General features: G+C 37.0%; 1 protein-coding gene across 1 annotated transcript in view; it reads right to left on the bottom strand.

Moving 5' to 3' along the window:
- Nucleotides 1-12,528, bottom strand: part of LOC122806296 (lectin-like) — a 220,089-nt gene that overhangs the window by 105,681 nt on the left and 101,880 nt on the right. The window contains exon 4 of the mRNA XM_044076601.1: nt 1,813-1,950. Coding sequence (XP_043932536.1) covers nt 1,813-1,950 — 138 coding nt within the window. The remainder of the gene's footprint in view (nt 1-1,812; nt 1,951-12,528) is intronic.

The raw sequence follows: 12,528 nt of genomic DNA, 5'->3' as shown, positions 1-12,528 counted from the left end.
AAGTAGGTAAGCAACCAAGCCCTAATGCTTCAGAAGGGAGAATCATACTGGAAAAACTGTTAATATTTTTAAAGAAGATTTCTCATCCTTTCATTCATGTTTTATGATTTGCTTCCATGCTAGACAACAGTTTAAAGAATCATTTATCTTTCATTCAATTTTACAAAACACTCCTCAGAAAAAGATCAGAATTTACTTCTATCTCTGAGATAATTCTTATCGGAAATGACAGGCTCTAGGAAGGATTTCTTAAAATATGTGCCAATGTTATGTGACATTCCCTTCCATGTTTTCAGTTTTTTCCTTACTCAAAATAACATTCCTAATATTTGGAAGAAGTTTTGTTATTCCAGCATCTAAAAGTCACCCCTGTCCTTACCCACTTCAAACCATATTGCTCTTAGCTTGGCTAGCCAAGATTTTTGAAAAACGTGTGGATCTGCATCTATAGGGCTAGTTCTCAGGATACAATATACTAAGTAACTGTCTATATAGCTTAACAAAAAAAGAGTAAAATTGAAGGGGGAGGAAAGTATACTTGTGCTCATATGTTGTGACACAAACTACATTCAGACTGCATTTGCATTAACGGCCCAGACTCCAAAACAACTTATGCTTGGGAAAGGATACTGCCCAGTTCTTGAGATACTTTTTGGAACAGATGTAATTGGATACTGCCCAGTTCTTGAGATACTTGTTGGAACAGATGTAATTGGATACTGCCCAGTTCTTGAGATACTTGTTGGAACACATGTAATTTCAGAACAATGCCTACATGTTTCTCTACATGGAAGAGTTTAAGCATTCACAGCTGAATCTATTTGTTACCCTATCTCCCTGCTAACCTCCACAGTGTTAAAAGAAGTTAAGAAATATGGCACACTGCAGTCAGTGCACATTCAAACTGAGAGCGACACTACAACATAGGGTGGCTGGAGGTACTGCTGTAAACACTACTGCAAGTAAACCCGTGCAGTCACAGCAGGGATCTTTCTGTGCCAAGTAGGCATGAGTTATTTTACTATCATTTTCTGGTTATCACCTTGGTTTCTGATCTTTCTTTTCTTACTAGCAATCAGTCTGTTTATATAAAAATAGTCATTCACTGCAGTTATAGTGAATGGCTGGAGATCCCTGTCTCAAATGATGCCTCTTAAAGCCATATAGTACTTCTGCCCACTGTTTCTTCAGCAATGATTTCAATGATGTCTGCTCAGATGCAATTAATTATATCTGGCAAAGCGCCAAATCATTGTCATACTTTTTAGAAGTTTTGAAATTATTTTCATATAACCTCATGCTGCTGTTGATAAATCAGTGTTGCATTGTGCCAACTCAAAAATCAGTGACAGATAAGTAGCAGCTAACATGATGAATAATCCTTCTAAATAATAATACAGAATGTAAGGCTTGTATTTTTTTCTGTCTGGTCACCTTTAAAGTTTTATAGCAAAGTGTTCTTTCTAGAGTAGCTTCAGCTGTATTTATTTTAAGAAGAACCCAAACCCATATACTCAACCTTATCACAGACATTTTTCTTGATAACACAAGTTTCTTCCCTTGTATTATTCAGATGAGTTTAATGCTGTTGTTTTTATTTTAATATCAATTACATATCTTCTTTTAAGTGTTAATAGTAGGTATTGTATATCTCCATGGAAAGAATAGTACCGCTGATCAACAAACATCTATATTCTATGATTTGGTATTTTATAGTCCCATAGTACAACAGCTCCAGGCTTTCTTCTGGTGGTTACATGAGTACTGTTTATTTACACCCCCAAATATAACTTTATTTCTCTCATATATTACCCATTTTCTTTTGCCTCCAATCCAGGTCCTTGGATTTGCATGATTAGAAGAGTAGATCAAGTCCTTCAACTTTCTGTTTTGATATGGATTGTGGATTGAAGCAAGATGGCCTCCATGACTGATCAATCTACAATAAGCCTAATAAAAAGGAAAAAGAAAAAGAAAATGAGAACAGAACCGTTCCTGTGAACAATGTAGTCTTATTATAAAACAATAGCTATTTCTTTAACGCAAGCAGGTCAGGGGTTATGTGAAACTGCCGCCAAGATATTAATACATCAGTTGAAGATGTTTAGTCTCTCATCTTGGAATGTTAAACTTCTGTGTCAATGTGGGTTTTTAGCCCATATCTTTTCTCCATGATGAATTATGTTTAAAATAAGAATTTGACTAAGACAGCATTAGCTGTGGTTGCAGCAGTATGCCTATTAGAAGAGAAGTGCAGGTGGTATCATTTTATCAATAGCATTTGCAATATGTGCAAATATTTTTCAAGCACAAAGAGTAGACTACAGCTGCTCTAAACGTACCACAGCAGTGACAGTAGTATTCATCTATTACCAATACGTGTTCTAGCTTAGTAGCGTCCATTTTCAGTCATGACCCTACTACAAAGTAAGGTAGCACCAAAAAACTGTATAATAGCACCAGAGCTGTAAATCAGATGCATGCCCTATTTATGCAGTGGAGTATGGTATGGTATAATATATGGAACAAAAAATGAACAATTAAGTGACACTCAGTATGTTGCAAATTAATACAGAGAATAAAATAAGAGTTATTGGGTGACAAATCCTAAGGATTTCCATTGATATTGTTGCTGGAGGTATAACTTAAGGTGTTTGGTGAGGTTTCTAAGAATTCAGAGTTGAAGAAGAATGCTTTGAAGAGAGTTACAGATGGCAGGGCCAAGAAAAGAGAAGGTGCTGAAAGAAGAGACAAGTGACTAGAGTGAAGTGATAAGTGTAAAGAGTCGAGTCTAAAAATCTGGGGGAAGTGAAGTATTGTTTGATAGAGAAGAGTCTTTACAAGGCACATTCACATCCTCACCCTGCCTGTAGGGATCCTTTTAACTTCCTGCTTAGTGCTGTTTCAATCTTTCTGGGTTAATTAGGTTTCTGAATGTAATACAATAAGCGTATTTGAACTCAGACTGCAAATGATCAGTGGCATACCTGTCAACCTCAGAGCATTAAAAATCATTGACATGGCTTTTAAAAATGACAGCAGACAATAGGAAAGAAGAGCTCTTTCTTATGTTTCTTTTACAATAGAAGATCTTTAAGTCTATTTAACTATTTATAGTTAGCAATAGGAAAACTTTAAGGGGTTGTGAATAGATGGATGGAATAAGAAAATTGTATTTTAGGGTCATTGCTTGTATATAGCCTTAAACACTCTAAGAAATGTCTAACTTTATGAAGAAAAGCAATAAATCTAGGAGGAGAGCAAAAGTCATAGTGCTATGCCTAAATCATAGAAGTTGAAAGATATAATCAGAGGTTTTACATTTTTATTTATTTCAAAAATATATCCTCATCTTTTAACACATATTATTTTAGGATACAGTTGTTACAGAAACAAAACGTTATTGCTTTGTCATGTGGACCCTGCACACTCTCCTTAGTCAATCAACATTGTCTTTTGTTTCAGGATCAGCTTATAAAAACAATGTGCTTGATACATAGATAAGTGGACTTGTGATGGCTAGTGAGATGCATAAGAATTTCATAGTTGTGCTTATACTAATATAAAAAAGCAACATCGGTTCATCAGTGGTGAGAGAAAAGTAATGCCTAATGAAACTGTTTTCCTTTATTACTGTCATTGTTATTAACTGTTTTTCCACAATATACATACAAAGAGTTGTGCACACATACAGAACTCTGTGGGTAGTAGGTGCATTGATTTTCATTTTCTAGTGCGCCCTTTACAATATATTTTTGTCAATGGAGGAACTTTTAAACATGACAACTGTGACCTCTCAATGCACCAGTGTCTACCCTTGAAGACTAGAAAACCACAAAACATAGAACAGTGAGTACAGTTTTGTTATAGGTACATAAAAAAACCCTAACCATTCATTGTTTCTATAAGGTTCCTCTTTACATCCCACATTCAAAATGTCTTAATACTGGACAGTGCTTAGTCTCATCACATCATGCCACCATCCATTTCTGTTGAATGGCATCCAGCCAATCTCCCTCTGTCTACACTGACAAAGAAAATGCCTCCCTCTCTCACTTTTAAATAAGATTGTGGTATCACATTTTCACCACAAGTCAAGTTCTTTTACTGAGGACACACACGAGTGTGAAATTCACAAATACTGAGAGCAAGAGAAACTGTTGTTGTTGTTACATTACACTACATCACAACTGCCCCTGACTCACATTGTATTATACTACATCATAGCTGCCCCTGACTCCCATTCTATTATACTATGTCATAACTGCCCCTGACTTACATTGTTATTATATTACGTCATAGCTGGCCCTGGCTCACATTGTATTATATTGTCATAGCTGCCCCCAACTCACATTGTATTATACTATGCCATAGCTGCCCCTGACTCACATTGTATTATACTATAACATCGTAGTGTACTACGTCAAAGCTGGCTCTGACTCACATTGTATTATACTACATCATAGCTGCCCCTGACTCACAATGTGTTATACTACATCATAGCTGCCCCTGACTTACATTGTATTATATTACATCATAGCTGCCCCTGACTCACATTGTATTATACTACATCATAGTGCCCCTGACTCACATTGTGTTATACTACATCATAGTGCCCCTGACTCACATTGTATTATACTACATCATAGCTACCCCTGACTCACATTGTATTAAACTATGTCATAGCTGCCCATGACTCACACTATAATATACTATGTCATAGCTGCCCCTGACTCACATTGCATTATACTACTTCATAGCTACCCCTGACTCACATTGTATTATACTATGTCATAGCTGCCCCTGACTAACACTATAATATACTACGTCATAGCTGCCCCTGACTCACATTGCATTATACTATGTCATAGCTGCCACTGACTCACAATGTATTATACTACGTCATAGCTGCCCCTGACTCGCATTGTATTATACTACGTCATAGCCACCCCTGACTCACATTGTATTATACTATGTCATAGCTGCCCCTGACTCACATTGTATTATACTACATCATAGCTGCCCCTGACTCATAATGTATTATACTACATCATAGCTGCCCCTGACTCACATTGTATTATATTGTTATAGCCGCCCCTGATTCACACTGTATTATACTATGTCATAGCTGCCCCTGACAAACATTGTATTATACTATGTCATAGCTGCCCCTGACTCACATTGTATTATACTATGTCATAGCAGCCCGTGACTCACACTGCATTATACTACTTCAAAGTTGCCCTTGACTCACATTGCATTATACTACTTCATAGCTACCCCTGACTTACATTGCATTATACTACTTCATAGCTGCCCCTGACTCACATTGTATTATACTATAACATCATAGTGTACTACGTCAAAGCTGGCTCTGACTCACATTGTATTATACTACATCATAGCTGCCCCTGACTCACAATGTGTTATACTACATCATAGCTGCCCCTGACTTACATTGTATTATATTACATCATAGCTGCCCCTGACTCACATTGTATTATACTACATCATAGTGCCCCTGACTCACATTGTGTTATACTACATCATAGTGCCCCTGACTCACATTGTATTATACTACATCATAGCTACCCCTGACTCACATTGTATTAAACTATGTCATAGCTGCCCATGACTCACACTATAATATACTATGTCATAGCTGCCCCTGACTCACATTGCATTATACTACTTCATAGCTACCCCTGACTCACATTGTATTATACTATGTCATAGCTGCCCCTGACTAACACTATAATATACTACGTCATAGCTGCCCCTGACTCACATTGCATTATACTATGTCATAGCTGCCACTGACTCACAATGTATTATACTACGTCATAGCTGCCCCTGACTCGCATTGTATTATACTACGTCATAGCCACCCCTGACTCACATTGTATTATACTATGTCATAGCTGCCCCTGACTCACATTGTATTATACTACATCATAGCTGCCCCTGACTCATAATGTATTATACTACATCATAGCTGCCCCAGACTCACATTGTATTATATTGTTATAGTCGCCCCTGATTCACACTGTATTATACTATGTCATAGCTGCCCCTGACAAACATTGTATTATACTATGTCATAGCTGCCCCTGACTCACATTGTATTATACTATGTCATAGCAGCCCCTGACTCACACTGCATTATACTACTTCAAAGTTGCCCTTGACTCACATTGCATTATACTACTTCATAGCTACCCCTGACTTACATTGCATTATACTACTTCATAGCTACCCCTGACTCACATTGCATTATGTTACTTCATAGCAGCCCCTGACTCACATTGCATTATACTACTTCATAGCAGCCCCTGACTCACATTGCATTATACTACTTCATAGTTGCCCCTGACTCACATTGTATTATACTACTTCATAGCTACCCCTGATTCACATTGCATTATGCTACTTCATAGCAGCCCCTGACTCACATTGCATCATACTACTTCATAGCTACCCCTGACTCTCATTGTGTTATACTACATCATAGCTGCCCCTGACATACATTGTATTATACTACAGCATAGCTGCCCCTGACATTGTATTATAGTACATCATAGCCGCCCCTGACTCACTTTGTATTATACTATGTCATAGCCACCCCTAACTCACATTGTATTATACTACATCACAGCCACCCCTGACTCACTTTGTATTATACTACGTCATAGCCACCCCGAGTCACATTGTATTAAACTACATCATAGCCGCCCTTGCCCCTGACTCACACTTAATGCTGGGAGCTGAATGTTTTCCTTACTCCATAGCTAGTCGACATATCTTTGAAAAAACAAGCCATGAATTGTCATAAGTATCACTGGAATACAGTATCTTGGTGTTTCTTAGTTGTGTGATGTAGGCCTTCTTTCCATCTAACATCCATAACATGGTATCTGTTTCAAAAAAGCTGTCTCCAAAATGTTGACATGGCATCCACAGTGGTCTAGCTGTTATATATATATATATATATATATATATATATATATATATATATATATATATATATATATATATATATATAGTAAGATACTGTTACTGCAAACTTTATTGCTAAACTTCGCAATTATTATGAAAACATAGTTTATTCCAAAATTAAATGGCAGCAGCATACTTCATGACAAGGGACCTTAACATGAGCAAGTAGAAAATATGAGAAAGATATTAGTAGAACCTATTTTTTTTTTTTTATTATTCAGCAATGTTCAGGATTTTCCTGAATTTATGACATCACATTTATTTAGAATGTTGCAAAAATGCAACAAGCTATCACTTTAATCATACAAAGGCAAAATAACTTTTAATTCGTCTGAAATTGGGAGTGCAATCAGTGGGTGAAGAATCATGCTTCCAAACAAACAAGCACAATGACATTATATCATTCATAATGGACATCTTAAGTTTATATATGTCATAAGACTGCAGAGTGGGATCCATGAGCATTGTACCTCATGGTGTAGAGTTAGTACATACTAGCATGCCAAAATCACTTTGTGTTTCCTAAAGGCAGGTACACAATGGGGTAAGACCTGTATACAGTCTTATTCCACTGTATAGGTACAATGCTCCATGTGGGGACCACATTTGCAAATAACCCCCCCCCCAGCAAAAGAATATGTGATTCAGAGATACTACACACGAACTGCATATGTGCTGCTCTCAACTACATATTTTATAAGATCAGTGCGACATACTTAGAATTAATGCAGCACATCCGATTGCACTGATCCTCATTGCTCACTAATGTGCTCATTTTCTTACAGAGCTGAGCAGCCACATCTGCACTTAAAAGAAAAATAATATCCTTTGCATGATAGAAAAAGAAAACTGGCAACAGAATTCCTTTGGTTTAATCAAACTTGTTCCCACAACTATAGCTGTCTCCTTCCCCATACACTGACACCGTTGAGCACTTGCCATTGAGAGCTGTCATAATACCAGATCCCCTCATTACCATAATATAGTAATGACCCTGAGTCCACCTTTTTGCCTAATGAAGGAAAACCTTTTACAAATTCCTGTGGGCATGATGGCAAAGCATAGCTGAATCTGGAACAGCTACGCAGTAAGGCATGTCAAACATATCATACCTTACAAAGTATCTGATCCCTGCTCCCCTGTGTAGTAGTGTCACACAGTCATTCACACTTTAGCACCAGTGACAATAGTACATGGTAGAGTGCTATGCAAACTGGTGTGCATTCACCTATACAGCTGTTCTTTTGTAAGCCACCCATCTTTGTTGTGACCCAGGTTTGAAAGTCATGGTAATGACAGAGCACTGTGCTGAACATAGTGAGCAGGACTCACTTACACAACTGAGCACTATATTTATTAATAAAAATCCTTAGTTGAAAGCTGATATCTTATGTTTATACATATTTTTGCATTTACTTTTATTAAGCTGTTATTATATTTTCTTTGGAATCTGTACATAGATATACTCTTACATTGTTTTATTTCTCTATGACAGTCATACTGTACATACCAGATATGTTATGTCTAGTGTATATTTGTAGTGTTGCTTGCTGACGTAAATGTGCATTTGTTTGTATAAGAAGTATTTACTTTGTGGTCCAGGTTATGTCTGAAAAGGACCATGTGACAATTCACTTAACTGAACAACAAATTATAAGTAAACGAATACATAAATAATGTGGGCTGAGGCAGTGATCTCATAAAATAAAATTACTTTGAGCAATGTTACACTACCATTTTTTTAAACATCACCTGCGATTTTGAAACACTCAGTTCACTATACAATTCTGTTCATAGCAGAAATGCACAGTACATTAGGTCTGGGCTATTTAGGGATCATTGTACTGTTACAGTGGTACGAAGGCACCAGCTGCAGCATGGGCAGCATTCTCATTTAAAGCCATATGCAAAATGCAGCAGTCTGGAGGTGTGGCTAATGCTAAATAGCCATGTACCCTCCCTCAGAAATATCACTATCATCTGAATATCATGGCAGAGTGATTCAAAGAATAGCTCTACCCTGACATTTACGGAACAAGGCAGAAAATGTGTATGCCATCATTTGATGGCATATGCCTATTTACTTCAATAGAAAGACCAGGGCTGTAGTATTGTGTGTGTGTGTGTGTGTGTGTGTGTGTGTGTGTGTGTGTGTGTGTGTGTGTGTGTGTGTGTGTGTGTGTGTGTGTGTGCGTGCATGCATTCATGTATCTGTGCATATATATGTGTGTGTATTCTGTGTGTATGTGTTTATATGTTTGTGTGTGTGCATGAGTGTATATGTGTATATGTGTGTGTATGTATATGTATATTTCTGTGTATGCATATGCATATATGTGCATGTGTGTGTGTGTGTGTGTGTGTGTGTGTGTGTGTGTGTGTGTGTGTGTGTGTGTGTGTGTGTGTGAGTGTAAGCTTGTATGTATGTGTGAGTGTGTGTATGCATTTGTGTATGTGTGTATATGTGTGCATGAGTGTGTATGTGTGTGTGTATGTTAGTGTGTATGCATGTGTGTATGTGTGTATATGTGTGTGTATGCATGTGTGCATGTGTGTGTATGCATGTTGTCAGGTCATTATTACTAATCCCATCTCCTCCCCATGCTTTGCTTGGATCCAGGTTGCATAGTTCTTTCTTAATGTAATCTAGTTTGATTTCAGTTTCTGAGGTTACCTGGATGTCACCAGGAAAACATATTATCCCTTTTGTGGAGACAAACAGTTTTTCATAAGATTTTGCAAATACATCTATAATTTGTTGTCTGGGAATAAATTTTACAATCTACTCAGATTTTATCAGTTTGTATGTCTTTATTCCCTCCACATCTTATGTATAAGTAAATTGGTTTCCTATTATGCTCAATATCTTTATATACATTTTCTTCATAATTTTCTTGCTCTTGTCTCACACACTGTTTACTTTGTCTGTCCAGCTTGGTTATTTCATTTTCAAAGTTGTAGTTCAACCTCTTTTCTGTTTCTTATGTTTTTTTTTCTCTCTCACCTTAATCAAGTAAATTGTTCTTCTGGAAATGTATCCTCCTGACACTGCGTGCCTAGATCTTGAAGTTAAACTTTTTCTTTTTGAGTTTTTTGCATTCATACAGTTTCAAAACTTTTCACATTCCGTCTGTAGTTTTACCACTTAGCACACCACTCCAATTAGTTTTACATAGTGACTGTTTTGCTTCCATATAGTCTATTAACCTTCTGTAGATTGGTTTAGGTTTCAGTTTGGCATATTTATCTAGCAACAAAGGAGTAAAGACATACAAAATGATAATTACCAAATTAACCTTTATAACCCCATGATCACTGCACATCAGTGGTGGTAAAACTTGACATGAAGTAACAGTAATTACTTTAGGAACCCAAACAATGCCTGGTTATGTTCCGTTCTTTGTAGGGTTTTTTTTACAATCTTAAGCAACTGTTGTTCCTGAATATATATTGTGTATAATTTCCTTACTAATATGGTTGAATCAACATTATTCTAATCTGTTTCTGGTAAATTTACAGTAAGTCCCCAGCCAACATCTTCCCTCCTGTGTTTCATGCAAGAAATATACAAATTCTTCTGTGTCATCAGCACTTGACTTTGGTAGTCTATACTGTACATTCCAACAATTGTTATATGTTCCAGAGTTGTCTTTGTTGTCCCAGTTACATAAAGTATAGCATTGGTGTTATTACTGAATATGCTCACAGTTCTCATAACTGTTTTTAAACCCTCTCATAGCACTTCTACCTGATTTTTGGTAGAATGTCTGTTAGAGTAAAAACATTTATACCCTGTCAAAACTGGTTTCCTGTCATGTTCTTTACACATAAACAATAACAGCATCAATCTTGTGGGAATGTAGTAAATTTTCCATTTAAAGAGAAAACTTTATTATTAATTCTCATACCATTAACAACCATCACAAGCATCAAATATTGTTATCTGTAAAATGTAAAATTTTCAACCTTGCAAAAATCCTACTTTGTATTTGCTAAATATTGCAAAATATCTGCTGCAAAAATGTTCTTCTTGATCTTGACAGGTGCAAGCCATCCTGTCTGAACACATCTCAGCCCAAAATTAGGCTTGGGTGCTGTACACATTTTCATTTTTAAAAGCTGGAGATTTTTGTCATGTAGGTATTTATCCCCCCAGGGCAGCTGCAGTGGTGCAGTGGTTAGTGTTGCTGCCTCACAGCAAGAGGTTCTCTGGTTCAATCCTCAGCTTGGGTGCTTTCTGTGTGGAGTCTACATGTCCTCCCTGTGGTCGCGTGGGTTTCCTCCCACATCCCAAAGGCATGCTGTAGGTGGATTGGACACTCTAAATTGGCCCTAGGTGTGTGCATGTGTGTGCCTTCTGTGGAAGGTTGGGTGCCAGGCTGGCAACTCGACACTGTAAAACTCCACTGCTAATCATGCATGGACAGGTGATCCGCTGAAGTGACCCCTAACCAGGAAAAGCCAAAAGAAGAAGGTATTTACCCCCCAAATTTTTTTCATTCACAGTGACCTGACTCTCCTTTCAATATGTGATTTGTGAAAAATATGTCCTAACACCTGTACAAGCTATGCTATCTAAGAGGGCTGTAAGTTCCCTACTAAAAGAGAGTCCTTGGGGATGAGACAATCTGTACTCACATGAATAAAAAATGATTTGTACTTCCTTACATTAAGGCATTCTAAGGCCTGTCTCATATCCTCTGTTTTTGCTACTGGAAAGCATAACACGATTTGATGTTGATTATGTTGTTCTCTGCAACTGTAAGCATCAGTTCCTGTAATAATTGATTCTGTAATTACAAGAATATCTTTTCTGACCTGATCTGAAGAATCTTCAACTTTTATTTCAGTAATATCTGCTCTATCGATTATTACAAAGGAATGATTTTCATCACCATTAGTCTTATTAACTCCACTTTCATTGGTTATTGTATTTGCAAGCAAACAATTCTCATCCAGCCAGATTTGTACATTTACGGCTTGAGCCATGTTGTTAACATCTGTCTCTCTTTTTTTCTTACAGTAATGCTCTTCAGTCCTTCCACACAGAAGTTTGATTTCTTCCTTTTCACCTGCCCCTTGCCTCTTTTTCCTACCTTCTCTTTTGGAAAAATGATGCCTGTTTCTGTACACTGAAGGTTTTCTGTAAACAAAATGTTATCATTCCCTGTAATCTGTTTGTTACATAGCAAAGCAATGTCCTTTTAGTATGTATTCTCTATGCTTTTACAGACATGTATAAGTTTCTTTTTCTTCTCAGTTATTTGTTGCGGACTTCCTTTCTTTCTCTTTTTGTTTTCTTCCATATGCTGTAAATCCTCAGACTGGTGAATACTTGTACCCAGCAGTCCAAAGTTGTTAGTGGTATTATCCTATTCAATAGGGGTTGAGTGGGCTTTAAAGACCATAGACTCCTAAATTCCTAAATGTTTTCTATTTACTCGTTGCCTAACATGAATGTTTTACCAGGAATGTATAATTGGGATTTTTTTTTTTCAAATTTAATGATGCTATGGAAGTAGTGTCCTACTG

This window comes from Protopterus annectens, chromosome 1.part1, assembly GCF_019279795.1.
Source record: "Protopterus annectens isolate FY-2018-M chromosome 1.part1, PAN1.0, whole genome shotgun sequence".
NCBI classification, from domain to species: domain Eukaryota; kingdom Metazoa; phylum Chordata; order Ceratodontiformes; family Protopteridae; genus Protopterus; species Protopterus annectens.
This window is presented reverse-complemented; position numbering and strand designations above follow the sequence as displayed.